Consider the following 17916-nt stretch of genomic DNA (forward strand, 5'->3'; position numbering starts at 1 on the left):
TAGATCTACCCCCCAAGAATTGGATAGGTCCGCCAATATGTCGCCTCCTCCCTGTAAGCAGATTGGACTTGAAGGAGATGACTCAGTTTTGTGGGGTGTTTTTACAATGTGCTTTGTTCTATCAGTTACTTTTTGCCAAAAATCGGTTATGGAGCAAAACTCATATTCACACGTCGTCATCAGGAAACGTGTACAGGCAGATTACCTATCTTAAAATACACATGCTGATCCAAATCCCAAGACTTTGCAATGCTATTTAGTCATTCTAGCAATCTTTTGCCAATTTCATGGACAATAGTTCACCTCTAATTGTATAAATGCATACCTATAATTATCACATAGCATGTTAGTATTGAATTCACTTTCCTTAGAATATACAGTTTTCTGCCATTTCCGTCCACAAAATGCTAGTGAAAGCTACCATGTCTTAATTTAATGCCACAAAAATTGCAATTAAACTGTAAAACCTTTGCATTACTGCATTGTCCCGCTGCCGAAATACCAGTCTTAAAGTTTATTAATTAAAATAGTCTTTTGAGCCAGATGGGCTGGCTTTTGTCTTCCAAATATGGTAATTTCTTTCCAGACCACAACCAAATGTCAGTTTAGCCCAGTGCTGCCTTGGAATTTGTCTTTGAAGCTCTGCTGTTTAATTTGAGGGGAGGTGCTTTTTTGAAAAGTCACACAAGTGCCCCAGAAATCTATTGTACCAGGCTAGAGCCCAGCCACAAAGTCTGACGAGATAGTCTTCCTCTTGATCCATTCATAGTTTCCAAGGGGCTAGCCCTTTGGGGGAAGCCAAATCCTGTTCCCAGAAAGCAAATGTCCTTTGAAGCCAGGCCAGGAAACCTGTTCTGTGGCTTCAGCACAGTGAATTTATTTACTTATTTATTCTTTTCTGAACCGGAAGCAAGTCTGTTGAAATAAAATATCCCATATGTTTTCAAACAAAACCCACCTCACATTTCTATGCAAGGACAGGGCCTAATGAAACATTACACAGACATTGTTCTTGTTTGCAAAAAGCAACCCTTTTTACACTTGGTGAAATCTCCTTTTGGTGTCCCTTCCAATGCGGTTTTCTCTTCCATCTAGATTCTAAGGATTATTTGTAGCGCTAGTCAATTTCTCATAGACGGCAATCTGTTCAAGGCAAAGGTCCACTGACACTAACATAAGCACAGAGAAATGAGGCTTCTTGTTGAATAGTTCAGCTGTGATATTTTGTTGCAAAGTGAAGCATTTTTCTGTACAGCTGGAAGTAAAGTTCTTGTTCATTTCACAGATCTTGCCTGACGCATTCGGTCATTCAATGAGAAATGTCCCTTTTTGTTGGAGCACAACCTGAATATGGCTGGGCATAGCTGGGTCCCACTGGAGCAGACTCTGTACTGCTGAACACAGTCGAAAAAAAAGTAATCTCAGCGCTATCATTTCAAATGTGAAATATTTCCTTTTTTTCAAGGGCAAATTTTGAGCTAGCAGCAAAGCAGCGCTGCTTTTCAATTCTCTTCTTTGGTGCACTTAAGGAAACACACTGGCAGCATTTCTTGGTGTGTTCCCTGTTCAATCTTGCCCACTAGGTGCTTGGCAAAGACAGCGCAGCCATAATTTCTGTAGCTGCAAAACAAAGTTGTTTTTTTTTTTTGCACGGGAATGGCGCTCTGCAGAGCCAGCGCAGCCATCTGCTGGGAACTACTGAAGTGCGATTGGTGATGGAGGGTAATTCTGCTGGGTTGGTAAATGTACCCCACACTACCTCTACTAAAGAAATCATCATTGACCCAAGTATCCAAACGATCTACAGACCTATTACCACTGTCCCGTTTTTACTCAAAATAGATAAAGCTGCATATCTTCGCTGAAGCGATATCTAGCAACCAATCACCTACTAGGACCAAGATGACGGGCTTCCCACCACTACATGGTACAGAAACTGCCCTGATTAATTTGAAAATGCAAATCTACCAACTCAAAGACAGACGATGTACCCTACTACTCGTACTGGATCTATCGGCCGCAGTTGATCTGGTCAATCATAAAGTACTTTGCAAACGCCTGTCCATGGCTGCTAATTTCTCCCAAGAAGCCACCGACTGGATTCAATCCTTTTGCAACTATAAGTCATTGAGGGTTTTCTCCCTCGGCCGCTGCTGACCCCTCTTCCATCACATGCCATGTCCTGCAAGGTTCGTGTGTCTCACCCACCATATTTAATATATTTACGAAGCCGCTATTCGATCTGGATCATCTGGGTGTCACCTACACAAACTATGCAGATGGCACCCAGATACTCTTACCCCTCTCGGGTGACTGAGACGGACTTGGCTCTAGTCAATAGAGTATACTTCATCATTCAGGCATGGATGGCAGCCCCTGGCCTATGCCTGAATGATGACAAAACTGAGATCTTGATTCTAGGTTCCCCCGACCAACCTTATCAAATTAGGAAGCCAATATACCTCATTTAATATTGATGGCATTGATATCAAAGTTGCCAAAGAGACCAAAAGTGTAGGATTCTACTTTGAATCGACCTTGAACTTGTCTAAACCAGTCCAGGCTACGGCGTACACGTGCAAGCTGATATGGGCATGCAAACCATTATCTTCCAACAGCTGCATCACACTAGCGAGAGCCCTAATCTTCTCTAAACTGGATTATTTCAATTCCCTCTATGCAGGAGCGAACAGATTCTGAACAAACTAAACATTTCACAAAACAATGCTTTATCTTCCTCCCTCTCTTCTACTCTTGATCTGCTCTACCCCCTCTCACCATTACGCCCCTCACAAACCTGCTCAACCCTGGCTTTCTTATCATCTCTCCTCTGTGCTGCCTCCTTAGGCGCCTTGAACGTCAGTGGCTCAAACACCCATCCCCCTCTAACCAATCTGATTATTTCTCCTATCATACCCTCTACGACTCATGCCTCAATTCTGCGAAACACACCTACTACTCTGACCTTCTCCAGTCACATTCCTCTCACCCTCGCCTCATCTTTCAAACTTTAGCCCGACTTCTCTCTCTCCATCTACTCCTGATCCCTCTACTACCTCTTCTCTCACTGCTACTGATCTTGCCTCCTCCTTTTCTAGTAAAGTCCTCAATCTCTGTCAAACTCATCTCCACCCCCTCCTATTCTCCCTCTCCTTCTCCTTTCCCCCACTACCTTCGCTATGTCCTCTTTTGCTCCGGTCATGCATTCTGATGTCACTCTACTCCTATCCAACTCATCCTACTGCTTTCCCCTCTGACCCTATTCCCTTTCCCCTCATTCCTAAAATCTACCCCCTCCTCATTCCTCACCTTTCTTCAACATATGCCTCTAAACTTCCACCTTTCCTTCTCCTTTTAAAGACGCTACTATCATCCCTATTCTCAGAAAACCTTCTGCCAACCCCATCTTGCCTCCAACTATCGCCCCATCTCTACTACCCTTCCTTTCTAAACTTCTTGAGCGTATTGTCTATTCTCAACTTTCTTCCTTCATCTCTAACCGCTCACTCTTACCCTCCACCCAATCAGGCTTCCGCCCATTGCACTCCACTGAAACTGCCCTCACCTCTGTTCTCCACTCTCTCCTCTCTGCACGCTACGCAAAGCACTCCTCCATCCTTATTCTCCTTGACCTGCTGCTTTCGATACTGTTGACCATCCTCTTCTCCTCACCTCCCTCATCATTTGGCTTCAAGGACAATGTTCTTAACTGGCTTTCCTCTTATCTTTCTAACCGCACCTTTTCTGTCTCCTGGGGTGGCTCTTCATCCCCTTCTTTTCCTCTCAACTACGGAGTTCCCCAGGGCTCCGTCCTTGGCCCTTTTTCTTTTCTCACTCTACACCTCATTCTTAGCTCCTATCATCTCCTCTTTTGGCATCTCGCACCACTCCTATGCTGATGACACCCAGCCCTTCCTCTCCTTCTCCGCCTTCACTCCTGGCATTCATGATAAACTCTCTTCTTGCCTTTCTGCTATTAAATCCTGGAGGTCCTCAAACTTCCTTACTCTGAATACTGATAAAACTGAACTCCTTTTCTTCCCTGCTATCACTGTTCCTCCTCACTCCCCTCGCCCCCTTCATTCTTTCTCCCCTCCCAGCTCTCCTTCTCTCCCCATTCCTGTAACCTTGGTTTTCATATTGACCCTCACCCCTCTCTATCTCACCACATTTCTCTCGCTGCTAAATCTTGTCGCTTTCAACTATAACATTCCTAAAATTTGACCCCCGCCTTACCTTTCACACCCCAGACGTTTAATTACTTCCCTCATCTTCTCCGACTCTTCTACTGTTCCTCCCTTCTCTTCGGACTCCCCTCTTCTCATCTCTCCCCTCTTAAATCCATCTACCACTTTGCCATCCGCTCCCTATGCCTTCTCTTACCTCTTGACTCCATCTCCTCCTCCCTCACCTCTCTAGGTTGGCTCTCTTTTCACTCCCAACTCAAGTTCAAGTTCCTCTGTTTTGTTTTCAAATCCCTCCATAATCTTTCTCCCCCTTACCTCTCCTCCCTAATTTCCTTGTACACCCCTTCTTGTCCTCTCCGCTCTGCTAATCGTTTCCTACTCTCTCCTCCACCCTGCGCCCCCTCCCGCTCCTTCCAACTCCTTGCTCCTTTCCACTGGAACCGCCTCCCCCTTCACATCCGCTCTTCTCCCTCCCACCCTTCCTTTCGCTCTTCTCTAAAATCTTACCTCTTCCACTCACCTCCATAACACCCCCCTTCCTCTTCCGCTTTACCTCTTACTTCTCCTCTTCCTTACCCTCTCCATCCCTCCGATCCCCTTCCTCCCTTCCCCCTGCTTGATTCTTGTCTCGCCACCTCTGCTCTTCTTCCCTCACATTCCTGCTCTTTTTCCCCCGTCCTTACCTCCTCTAACACCTACTATGCCCTTGCACACCCCCCCCCCCTCCCGCACCCTCCTCACCACTGCAATATTGTAAGTTGTTCTTTGTGCTGTTATCCGGTTGTGGTTCAATTGTCATCTTATGCTTGCTGTATGTTTAATTGTTCTCATGTAAAGCACTTTGGAGTAAAGAGCTATATAAATTCATTAAAGTACAAAAGAACAGCTCTAAATATCCCTACGAGACAACATACCTCCGAGGCTAGAAGAATGCATAATTGGATCTAAATCAACAACGGGATCCAATTCAAAATTGTCTCCATCACTCGTAAATGTCTAATGCTGCACCGCAGTATCTAAAAGACAAAATCAGGAAAATGTCTCTCGTCCCAGCCGGGACTGCAAATTCGCATTGCAGTTCCCAGATTCAACCTAAAAAAAGATGGGGGGCACAAGCTTTCCTGTCCAGGACACCCATTATTGGAATTCTCTCCCTGTTCACTTGTGAATGGACCAGAAGTTCCAAATCGTCAGGAAAAACAAAAAGTGGTTAATGCTTGCTTTTTTTTACCTCCTGTTTCCCTTGACGAGCGAGCACCGATCTTGCCTTGCACTGTCTCCTTTGTTGGCCTACTTTGTAAGTCAACTACTGTCTTTTTGAATTGTATTTACCTCTATGTGAAAATGTAACACGTATTTTTGTGCAGTGCGCCCAGATAACCTACGGGTTGGGTGCGCAATACAAATAAACAATCATGTTGGTTAATTACTCATGTCTGGTCCGGAGACTAGCTCAGAAGCAACACGTCTGTCTAGGAAAAAAGATCATGCAGAGCAACACTGGTTCGAATCCTGGTTCCGCACTTAGAGGGGGTGTCTGGTATTAAGTGCATTATAAAAAAAAAAGCGTAATTATATTAAAGGCACAATATCGCATGTCGGCGCTGCACATATAAAATGCAGTGTAAATGCTCCAGGCTCCTCTTATAGAGGGCAGATACTCATTTGAAAAGGTGCTGCTATCCGCTACCACAAATTGCTTCAAATGACAATCATTTACCAGCCAATGCTTCAAGTGCCTGGTATAATCCCTATATGTAGGGTAGTGTCTGATAACCAGATGATGCAGCCACACTTTCCATCGTCCTCAGCCTCGTTTATACTGTTGATAGTATTGTATGGCAAAACAGATAATTTGTAATCCTTGTCGATCTGTCTTTTGTAAATTTTGTATTACTTTTTTTTTTTAATTTCTTTTTTACTCGGTGTAATGTTTTAATGTTGATGTGCATTATGCTGTGTGGTTTTATGGTAAACCACATTTTGCTTTGTGATTTTCATGCAATTAAGTTCTATTGTCTTTTGTGATTAATTTTTGATTATATTGTTTCTGTGATGTATATGACTTTATGATAACTATTTTCCCGAGAAATCTGTTTTTTGATTGGTGTGTCATTAAATGTGACAGTAATGTTATGAACGTATGAAGGGTAGTCCTCAAATATCACTGTGTCCCATCCATTGTGCAATTACTTTCTACACCTTTTTATTTGCAGTGGGAAGTGGATGGTAGGGACAAGGGGTTGGAAGAGCAGAATTTGTTGTACCCTGGTTTCCTTCTCTTCCTGGTGCTGCCACTATACCTTGTCCAGGCTTCGCAGGGCTATTGCCAAAGGTATTGGGAATAAATACACCTGGCAACCCCAAATAAATTCATTGATGGTGAATGCGTTTAAGCGGTAATCCATGTAATGGCAAAAATAATAAGTGGTGTAGGCACCTTTTTTTACTTTGACGTTGTGATTTGACAATCTTTTTTTCTTTATAGCCTTAATGAACTCCAATTTGAAACTAATCATTGAATGAGTTCCGTTTGTTTGTATTATCTTAACTTGCTCGTTTTATCTTTGTAGATCCATGTTCACCAGTGGCCTTACAGAGAGTACACAGAAAGAGGTTCGAATAGTTGGCGTGGAAGCAGAATCCATGCATCTCGTACTGGACTATGCATATACCTCCAGAGTTGCTTTGACTGAAGCGAACGTCCAAGCTTTGTTCACTGCAGCTAGTATCTTCCAAATTCCCTCCCTACAGGACCAGTGTGCACAGTATATGATCAGTCGTTTGGACCCACAAAACTGCATTGGTGTATTTATATTTGCCGATCATTATGGTCATCGGGAACTTAAAGACCGTGCTCAGGATTACATCCGTAAGAAGTTTTTGTGTGTCACCAAAGAGCAAGAATTTTTTCACCTTAGAAAAGACCAACTAATAAGTATACTGGATAGTGATGACTTGAATATTGAGAAAGAGGAGCATGTTTATGATGGGATTGTGAGTTGGTTTGAGCATGAGAGAAATAAAAGGGAAATCCACCTTCCAGAAATTTTTGCCAAATGCATTCGGATGCCTTTGATGGAAGACACTTTTGTGCAAAGAATCCCTCCATTGTTTGCACAGGCTATGACCCAAAACTGTGTGCAAAGAGGAAAAAACAGTGCCAACGGCTGCACTCAGCGACTTGGTATGACTGCTTCTGAAATGATCTTGTGTTTTGAAGCCGCACACAAACACTCAGGAAAGAAACAAACTGTGCCTTGTTTGGATACCGTCACAGGGAGAGTTTACAAACTATGCAAGCCACCAAATGACATGAGGGAAATTGGCATTGTGGTGACACCCGACAATGATATATATATTGCTGGAGGCTACAGACCAAGCAGCAGTGACGTCTCCATAGATCATAAAGCAGAAAGTGATTTCTGGTTGTATGATCACTCGAGCAACAAATGGTTGCAGAAAGCGCCTTTACTACGAGCCCGAATAGGTTGCAAGTTGGTTCATTGCTGCAGTAAAATGTATGCAATAGGTGGTCGTGTTTATGAAGGAGATGGACGCAATCCTCTAAAATCTGTAGAGTGTTATGACAGCAGAGACAACTGCTGGAGAGCTGTAAGCTTGATGCCTGCTGCAATGGAATTTCATAGTGCTGTTGAATATAAGGACAACATTTATGTTTTACAAGGTAAGACGCTCTAGATGGGGCCACTTTTTATTTATTTTGCCTATGATGTTAAGACTTGGTCAAAACTGCTCATCCGATTCCTTTTCGTTATTTTGTATTTTAAGAAAGTAAAAAGGCTGCTAGATATAAGGAATTAAAAATCCATGTGCTGCATGTGGATTCACAAGGAGTCTTGAGAGCCTGTACTCTATCCAATGTGAACCATTGTGAGCATTGCTGTTTTTTAATTTTTTCATCTGCCGGCTGAGTTAACTGGCTCATTTAGCTCGTACTGACTCAGCCATTCATACGAATGAGTTTGGTATTGTCCCGGATTCTTGTAATTTCATATTGTAGCTTCTGTTTTACATCTCTGGGAGACGTGAACCATTTTTCACATGGCACACTGAGTTTATCCAGTTGGCTTTACTTTACTGCACCGACCCTTTTTGGTCCCGCATGTACATGTTTAAGACTATAGGGTTGCTAAAGACCTATTTATGACCATGATCTGTAGAGCTTGGGTTGCTTTGGTTTAATATGGCAGGTATTGGACACAGGCTATTACAGGCCAGTTCTGCTTCTTCTAAATTGGAGCAGTAACCCATGTTTTTGAGCAATTTTAGTATTTTTGGTCTGAGGTCTGGATCATAATGGAATGGGGCGAAATGGTGTGAACTCTTATTTTGAACTCCAATTATTCTACACCTGTGTTTTCCAATCAGTGCCAGGTATTGGAACCAGTTGTCCCGCTCATTTGCTAGTCTGCTTGTAGACCCATGCCCTTTCTTGAACATGCTGGGTGGTTTGTTTATAACCTTTTTCAGTGACTTTGTTACTGTGCAAACAATCTGTAGGTGGGTCTTTTAGCATGACTTCTGCAATTTCTAAGGCGTCCTGGAACAATATTGTGCAGTCTGGGTGGGGTGTAGTTAAACAGAGCTGAAATGTATGAATTCTAATGTATTGAAGAGTGCAGATTCAGAAATGCTTGCATTCTTGTGTGCCAATGAGATTTTAAGTTGTAGATGTGGGTTTTCTGTTACCTTATGGGACCCAAGTGTAATGTGTTCTTCTAGTAATCGCCCTCTGACTTCAATCATTGACTTATTAGACTACTGCTTCCCGCTGAGCAAGTGCAGCTTGCCTGATTATCCTGCTTGTGAATGGTGACGAGGACCACTGAGACTGGTTCAGATTTCTGTTCCTCCAGAGGCAAAGTGGTTCCTGCCACTTTAACTGAATAGGGAAACCTACATATATTCCCTTCCCAGGCGCTCGAGTCCGTGTCCAGTCACTCGCCAGTCAACCGACTGTGCTGAGTGGCTTGACCGGCTAATGTCCAAGAAGCCGTAAAAGAAATCTCAACCAGAGTATTTTGTCGTGGGAGCGTGTTTGCAGCTTGAACAGCTCACGTCATGAGCCTCTAACCGTGGACTGCTTCTCCAGCATGGGGTCTGGCATGGATTCACATGCTCATGAATATTCCCCGTCGTCAGGCTGGGAATCCTCGGTAAAGAAAAAACCAGTATCAGTTTCGTTTCTGATCTGTCTTTCGTAGTAATAACCAATCACTGGTCTCTGCGTCATACTGACCACAGCCAATGACTGCCCTCTACCTAAGCACCGCCTCTGGCAGCCATCTTCAGATTTTTACCGCACATTCATGTGTTGGGATCCTCGTGCTATTGCTCTCGAGCGTTAGTGCTATTTTTTCACGTTTTTTCTCAAAAACTTCGTTTTTTCGGTCAAAAGAGCCTCAAGCTCCACCGACTCTCCATCCGATCAACGGGGACCCATGTCGGATTCGTCTGCGCCCCTCAAGGGTGAAGATTTCGTCGAGCTACGCTTTTGGAGGACTCCAGAAGTTTCTCAGGCCCGAACATGGCCCAGGAGAAGGGAAGCTCGACGCCCGGAAAGCTGTTCAGGATCTGCCCTGGATGCCAGCTGCAGAACGTCTTTAAGGAGGACGAACACTCCTTTTGTCTCTACTGCTTACATGAGGACAAGACGCACGTGGAGAAGGACTGTGCGTTTTGCGGCAATATGTCGGAGCGGACCATGAAGGACCGCCATCAACGTCTCGCCAACTGGCTGGAAGGGAAGAGCCCGTCAGGCGAGAAGAAGAGGAAGAAATCAGAGCGGTCTTCTAAGACCTTTGAGGACGCCCCGGCGACGGGGGTCCAACACAAGGCCAAGCACCGCGAGTCCGCTGGCACCGGGAGCGCCGAACGGTCGGGCTCTACGGGCGCCAGGCAGGGCGCACCCTCCCCGGCACCATCAACCACGAGCCAACGCTCTGGGTCGGGTAAGAGGAAGGGCGAGCACCCGGCGAAGCTCCTGGAGAGGCCCCGGTCGAGCTCGAAGGCCCCATCGGAGGGGGAGCGAGGCAGTGTTGTCCCCCCCCCCTCAAGGATAAGGCGGTGAGCGCACCTAAGGTGGTGAAGGCCTTAATCCATCCGGCCAAGCCCTCTATCGATACTGTCGCGGCGGCCCTGGCTCAGCCTGTGGAGGCTACACCGGTGGTGGCGACCTCGGGGCTCAGTCTCCCTGCCACCTCGGAGGGAGTCCTCTTTTGTGCCCATCGATAGGACCCCCGTGAAATCCCCGGCGGGGAAGAAAAAGGGGGGGCAGGGCGTCGTCGTAGATTCGGCCTCAACCTCGGAGGAAGAGCTGATCGAGGTCTTAAGCCACGGCCTTGGCGTGGAAGAAGACCGGCCCGTCGGGATGGATCCCGACGCAGGTGACGACGGGGCCCCTGATCGACCGTCGGATTCCCCTCTGCCAGCGCCGCAAGACAACTCGGCGGCCATTTTGTTGGCTATACAGTCCTTATGCTCAGAGATAAGGACGAGACTACCGTTGCCGACGGAGGAACCTCTCCCGTCGGGGGATCCTGAACCAGGACCTTCTGGTGTTCCCCCGCCCAAGAAAAGAAGGATTCACCCTCCACCTCCTTTTCAGCCGTCGCGCCCCGTCCAGCCCTCCTCCCCGTCCACCCGAGGGGATGATACGGGGACTGACACGGCAGCGACGGGTACGGACGACGAGGTATACGACGAGGATCTACCGTCGTCACCTCCCACCAGGGCTTCTCCGCCCGACGAGATTGGATCGTTCCACTCCATGATCGCCAGGGCATCCGAGCTTTTCCAACTCTGCCCTGAGGAGAAGAAAAAGGAATCCTTCCTTTTTCATCAACGGCGCGAGGCCAAGAGGAAGACGGTCCTCGCGGTGCCTCTACTGGACGACATTTGGGATGAGGGCCTCGCCCTCCTCAAGAACCCTTCCACGACGCCAGCTAGAAGAGACCGGTACGAGAAGTACCGGGTCCCGGACGCGGCCCCCCTGTGCCTCCGGGCGCAGCCTACCCCGGACTCCGTCGTCTCCGCAGCGGCCAGGAAGAAAGCGGGGGGCGTGCGGCCTCCACATCGACTTCCCCACCGGACGGCGAGGGAAAGAAATGGGACGCAGGGTCATCTCGTCTGCAGCGACGACGATTAAAGTGGCCAACGCCTTGGCTATCGTGGCCCGCTACGACAGGGAGCTATGGTACAAACTGGCTCCCCTGCTGGACTTCCTACCGGACGACAAGAGGGCGGATGCCCTGGAGATCCTACAAGAAGGTGAGGTGCGGTCGGACCACGCCATCACTATTGCGACGGACATCGCTGACACTGGGTTTCGCCAGTTGGGCAACGGCGTGTGCCTTAGGCGGCGTGGATGGCTCAAGGCTACGGACTTCCGTCAAGACGTACAGACCAGAGTCCTGGACATGCCGTTTGATGGGAACAACCTGTTTGGGAAAACAGTGGACGATTCCCTTCAGGCCATTAAAGCGGACACTGAGACGGCCCGGGCCCTTGGGGTTCTGCAGCAACGACGGACGCCCTTTCGGAGCAGCGGAGGCAAGGGCGCCTCCAAAGGTTCCGGCGGCGGTTTCTCCACCTACCGTCAAGCGGCCTGCTCGTCGTCTCAGGAGGCCTACAGAGGACGAGGCAAGTCTGGCCGACCCCGCCGTCGTCGCCAAGGAGGTCAAGGCGGCAAAGCCTCGTCGAAACAGGATTGAACCGGCCGTGGGGTCGGGCCCCCACCGAAGCACCCCGGTGGGAGGCCGGCTGGCAAGCTTCGTCAGCGTGTGGGAGTCCATCTCCACCGACCGTTGGGTGCTGGACGCCTTAGCCCGGGGCCACGCGCTCGAGTTTCAAAGAAGGTGCCCGCGCGTCCCCCCCGTGGCCAGGAAAGAGCTTCACGTCCCTCAGCTTCTCCTGGAGGTAAAGGCGATGCTCAGGAAGGGCGCCATCGAACTCGTCCCAAAGAGGCTTCGGGGCTCCGGAGTTTACTCGAGATACTTCCTCGTGAAGAAGACGGGAGGATGGCGCCCCAGCCTAGACCTGCGACGTCTGAACAAGTTCATCAAGGCGCAGAAGTTCCGGATGGTCACCCTCCAGCACGTCCTGGGGCAGCTGGAGGAAGGAGACTTCCTGTCGTCGTTGGATTTGGAGGATTCCTACTTCCATATTCCCATCCTAAAGGGGCACCGAAAATTCCTCAGGTTTGTGGTCCAAGGGCGTCACTACCAGTTCAAAGCCCTCCCCTTCGGACTACGGTCGGCACCTAGGGTATTCACCAAGTGCCTTGCACCGGTGGCAGCGCAGCTGCGCCGCGAGGGGATCCACGTCTACCCCTACCTGGACGACTGGCTCATCCGAGCCAAGACGAGGGAGCTCGCCGTGGAGCACACGGCAAGGACCGTCCAACTTCTCACGGACCTGGGATTCTCCGTGAACTACGCCAAGTCCCACCTGGTACCCGCGCAAAACTCACTGTTTCTGGGAGCGAAGCTCGACAGTGTCCCTTCTGGCCTCCCCGTCGGAGGAAAGGACCAGGTCCATCCTGGGCAAGGTACAGCGGATGTTGGTTTCCGACACAGCCAAGGTGAGGTCCATCAAGTCCCCCCTCGGAATGATGTCTTCTTGCATCTACCTCATTCCCATGTGCAGGCTCCGGATGCGCCCGTTGCAGGAGTTCCTGGACGCGCGCTGGATCCAAACGACGGGCGGCTTCGAGGAGAGGATCACACTCGACGAGAGTTTCCGCCGAGCGGTCCGGTGGTGGGGCAACCGCGCGCATCTGACGGCGGGCATGGACTTCCAGACCCCAGACCACCAGGAGACAGTGACCACGGATGCCTCCCTGGAAGGGTGGGGAGCGCACACTGAAAATCTGCACGCGAGAGGCCTTTGGCTCCCGACGGAGAAGTCCCTCCATATCAACGTCCTGGAGCTCCGTGCAGTGTTCTGGGCCCTCAGGTCCTTCCTTCCGTCCCTCAAGGGCAAGGTGGTGAGGATCTTCACCGACAACACCACCACCATGTTTTACATCAGGAAACAGGGCGGAACCAGGTCCCCAGCGCTGTCCAAGGAGGCGCAGGACCTGTGGCATTGGGCCGTCGCCCAAAGGATGTTTCTGGTGCCGTTTCATCTGGCAGGGATAAAGAACACCATCGCCGACTCACTCAGCAGGGAGCTGCGCTCGTGCCACGAGTGGGAACTACGGCAGGATCTAGTGGATCGCCTCTTCCGACGGTGGGGCACACCCCAAATCGACCTGTTCGCGACGAACTCCAAGTGCCGGAGGTTCGCCAGCAGGTTTCCCCAGGAGAGGAGCATGGGCGATGCTTTCTCGTTCCCCTGGGAGGGCCTGTTCCTCTACGCGTTCCCTCCTTTGCCACTGCTAATCCGGCTCGTCAACCAGCTCAAGAGGTCACGGTGCAGGATGATCCTCGTCGCTCCTGCGTGGCCGAGGCAGATATGGTTCCCGGACCTTCTGGACTTGTCAGCGTCCCCGCCAATCAAGCTGCCGGTGGACGCGGATCTACTCTCCAGGGAAGGAGGCGCCATCCTCCACCACGACCCGAAATCGCTGAACTTGCAGGCCTGGCTCCTGCAGCGCTAGAGTTAGGAGGATACGACATACCGGCCGACTGCAGAGAGGTTCTTGCAAAGGCCAGGGCGTCCTCGACTCTTAAATGCTACGGACACAAATGGAAGAGGTTCTCTGTCTGGTGCCACGCACAGAAGATTAACCCTCTACGGATTACGGCTCCCCAGGTACTGCCGTACCTGCTGACGCTGGCCAAAGCTGGACTGGCACACGCGTCCATCAAGATTGATCTTGCTGCGATCTCCCGATACACCAGAACCACGGGCCGGACGTCCTTGTGGTCTCATCGTCTGGTGAAAGAGTTCATGAAGGGACTGTTCAGATCGTTCCCGCCGGTGAAGGCTCCGGCCCCGGCGTGGGAGCTCAACGTGGTGCTGACCAAGCTCATGGGACCTCCGTTCGAGCCTCTGCACTCGGCCCCGTTGAAGTTTCTGTCGTGGAAAACAGCGCTTCTTGTGGCCATCACCTCCGCACGACGGGTGGGAGAGATCCAGGCCCTTTCCTGCAAGGCCCCGTACTTGACTTTTCACGACACGAGGGTAGTGCTCAGGACGCACCCCTCCTTCATGCCCAAGGTACCGTCGGACTTCCATCTCAACGAACCCTTGGTGTTGCCTGTGTTCTTCCCGTCGCCTTCGTCGCCGGCTGAGAGGACTTTGCACTCGCTGGATGTGGCTAGAGCGCTGAAGTTCTACGTGGACCGCACGAAGTGTTTTCGGAAGACGTCACAACTCTTTGTGAACTTTGGACCTGTCAATCAGGGGAAGGCTCTCTCGAAGGCTTCCATTTCCAGATGGCTCTCCGGCTGTATCATGTACTGTCATCGGTTGGCAAACCGACCGCTGCCTGGCCGTCCGAGAGCCCATTCCAGCAGAGCGATCGCAGCTACCACGGCGTTCCTTTCTGGTGTGCCCCTGCTGGACATATGCAGGGCTGCTACGTGGAGGTCGACGCACACCTTCACAAAATTCTACTGCGTCGATCGGGATTCCAGGGAGGAGTCCAGGGTCGGCCAAGCAGTGCTGCGCAACCTGTTCGCCTGAGGTGAGCCTGGTGAGGAGGTAAGATGCTTAATGTTGAGTTTGAGGTACTGCTTAATGTTGAGCCTTTGCCACCTCCCGTGGTTGTGCATGTGTGTACTGCTATGTATTCTTTATTCATGAGCATGTGAATCCATGCCAGACCCCATGCTGGAGAAGGAACAAGTTACTTACCTGTAACTGTTGTTCTCCAGCATGGGTCTGGCATGGATTCACATGCGATCCCTCCCGCCTACCCCTCTGCGGCTCTTTACTTGGTCATACTGCCACTTCACGTGCTTCCAAATCTGAAGATGGCTGCCAGAGGCGGTGCTTAGGTAGAGGGCAGTCATTGGCTGTGGTCAGTATGACGCAGAGACCAGTGATTGGTTATTACTACGAAAGACAGATCAGAAATGAAACTGATACTGGTTTTTTCTTTACCGAGGATTCCCAGCCTGACGACGGGGAATATTCATGAGCATGTGAATCCATGCCAGACCCATGCTGGAGAACAACAGTTACAGGTAAGTAACTTGTTCCTTAGTCAATAGTGAAGCCATGGAAGCACCTGGTGCCCCTGACAGCACAAGGCTCATGGAACGCCAAGGCAAAACCCAAGACACTGCGATTTCCATTCCGCTGACACCGGTCACAGTGGAGGTGCCCCTGAACTTTGCTGTGCTGAGTGAGGAGGATCCGGATCTTGCATCGTGCCCTTCAGCTAGCCCTTGCTCTCTAACAGATGGACCACTGAGGGTAGACATACCTGGAACTGTATCAGCGGAGATCTCGGAATCCTTGTTTGCCTCAGGGCTCGTCGGCTTAACAGCCTGCCTGGGTGAATCGCTCAGTGCACCAACTGTCTCTAGCATTTTGACAGCAACGACGGTGGCTATCACCACCCCAAGCCACTTGGACCGTTCCAACGGGACGCCAAAGCAGCTTGACTCCTGCCACTCATCAAGGACTCACTTAAGCACTCCACTGTCAACCCAAAACTGAGAACATCTCTCATCGTCCCAGTAAGGTGTCCAACTAGGCCAGGCCGGTTGACACCAAGAAAGGAACCTAAGGCTTTGAGTCGTCGGGGTTACTGCATCATCGATCCAGATCCTCAAAACGAAGGAGGCAACCTGCATGCCGATGGAAGATGTTTCCTTCTCTTATTTATTTGCATTTTTAAAGCGCTCACACAGCCCAGGGGCATCGAGGCGCTGTCACAGGAATATGTCCTAGTTGTGTATTTATAACGTGCTTAATATCCAGAGGTTTCTAAGCGCGGACCCAGGGATTGAACCTGTGTTTGGTGTCGTCTTGTTTCCAAGGCAAGCGCGTTTCCGCTGAGCTAACATCCCGGAACCATTGTAACCCTGCCGGCCCCATACTGGTCCTCGGTCTCCACTTTCCTGCGCCAACACACTTAAGCAATCGCTAATTAAATGGAAATGGCGAGTCCCACCAAAACAAACGCAGGAGGCTGAGCAACAGCCATTACAACCGTCGAAGCAAAATTCCGGCCAACTAGAACAGTCGTCCTTGTTGGGGTTGGGAACAGCTCAGCTGCTCCCCAAAGGAGGGCTCCACTGAAGTCTATATTCCTTGTACGTCAAATAACCGGACGATGGCGTCGGGTCATTTGCCCCCCCCCCGCCCCCTTGAGGAAACGTCCAAGACCTGCATCTCGGGTGTCAGTGGTCCCCTCAGGTCCATTTTACACCTTGGGAGGGTCAGTTAATGGTCGCCTCCCCAGAAGTCTTCACACTTATCACCACCTACCCTCCAACTGCATCAGAGTCAAATGGCAGGGTCGCAGGAAAGAGGCCCTGTGCAGAGTCTGGCCAGGTTACTGCTGGGCCCGAGCACTCTTTAGGAGTCCATTATGGGCCAACGTTCTTTGAGAGCCATGACACTCTGCAGCAGGTCCCAACAAAGCAAGGTCGACTCGCGCCAACATCATGGAACTTAATCTGGATGAAAGTAACACTAGCAACAGATCACCAAGCCTACAAGATACCGAACGGCGCTTGAAAGCTGGGATCGAACATACAACTAAACATAGTGACCCCGAAGGCAAAGATCAACAGCTAGCGGAACACCAGGTCTATCCTAACACCTCTAAGCAACAGAAATCACAAAAAACAGAACCCATTTGCACAGCTGTCAGTTGTCACAATAGCTATGGCTCAGTTGATGAAGCTGTATGAAGCCATGCACGAGACCCTAGCTGATCATACCACCCTGTTAGCCATGATTCATACAAAACTGATAAATACAGAAGGCTATATTGCGGCCAAGGAGTCACCATTGAAACAGGAAGAACCCACTGTCCGTCTTGTGCCTTCCTCCTCACTAGATGGTGTAGGGCCAGCACTGCCGCACGCCCCAAACATGACGATGCCGCTCAACTGACAGTCACCTACAGTGCCTGTGGCAAGGATCTCTAAAAATCGATCAAAACTGCTCAGTGGTAACGATGGAACAACCAGAGAAGAAACCCTTCCCGCCTCTCCCATGAGATCTTCAAGGCCTGGTGCTGTGCCCAGGTCTTCAAGCAGTGTCAAGCGAAATGGTGAACCAGTCACGTCCAGAAAGACTTGCGAAGCATGTAGCGAAGACCAGACTAGTCCCCCTCTTTGAGAAAACTGCAAAAATCCAGTTTCCTGACAAAAGGGAGCCTAAAACTACGACATAGAAAGAGGCAGCAAAACCAGTGGCTAACACATCTGCGATACCCAAGAATTCCAGATTGACGCTTTCAGATAAGGTCCACAGAAGGCAAGTCCGCAGCTGAATCCCTTGCCGAGGAATGGCCCTGATTCATTAGCACAACTGCTGGACCAATCCTACCTGGACCGCCTAGACTTGGTCTACTCAGTGGAAGTTAAAAGGGGGGGGATATACCCCCGCCTGGGTCTTTACCTTATCCACAGGAGGGAATCTGGGGCAAGGCACTGCAGTGTGGAGTCAATTGCCCCTTTCTCACCTTCCCCCCCTGGTGATGATCATCCAACATCTGTTGAGAGATTGCCATTTTTTACCTTATGTGAAAAACGTCAAATGCTCACTTCAAACCTCTCAAAACAGGTTTTGTCAG

The 17916-nt window shown here is 49.8% G+C and overlaps 1 protein-coding gene across 1 annotated transcript in view; it reads left to right on the top strand.

Moving 5' to 3' along the window:
• KBTBD8 (kelch repeat and BTB domain containing 8) overlaps positions 1-17916 on the top strand; it is a 155283-nt gene that overhangs the window by 68383 nt on the left and 68984 nt on the right. Inside the window, exon 3 of the mRNA XM_069643786.1 lies at positions 6761-7875. Within this exon, the coding sequence (XP_069499887.1) occupies positions 6761-7875 (1115 nt within the window). The remainder of the gene's footprint in view (positions 1-6760; positions 7876-17916) is intronic.

Source organism: Ambystoma mexicanum, chromosome 2p (genome assembly GCF_040938575.1).
Source record: "Ambystoma mexicanum isolate Mex_15411 chromosome 2p, UKY_AmexF1_1, whole genome shotgun sequence".
Classification (NCBI taxonomy): Eukaryota; Metazoa; Chordata; class Amphibia; order Caudata; family Ambystomatidae; genus Ambystoma; species Ambystoma mexicanum.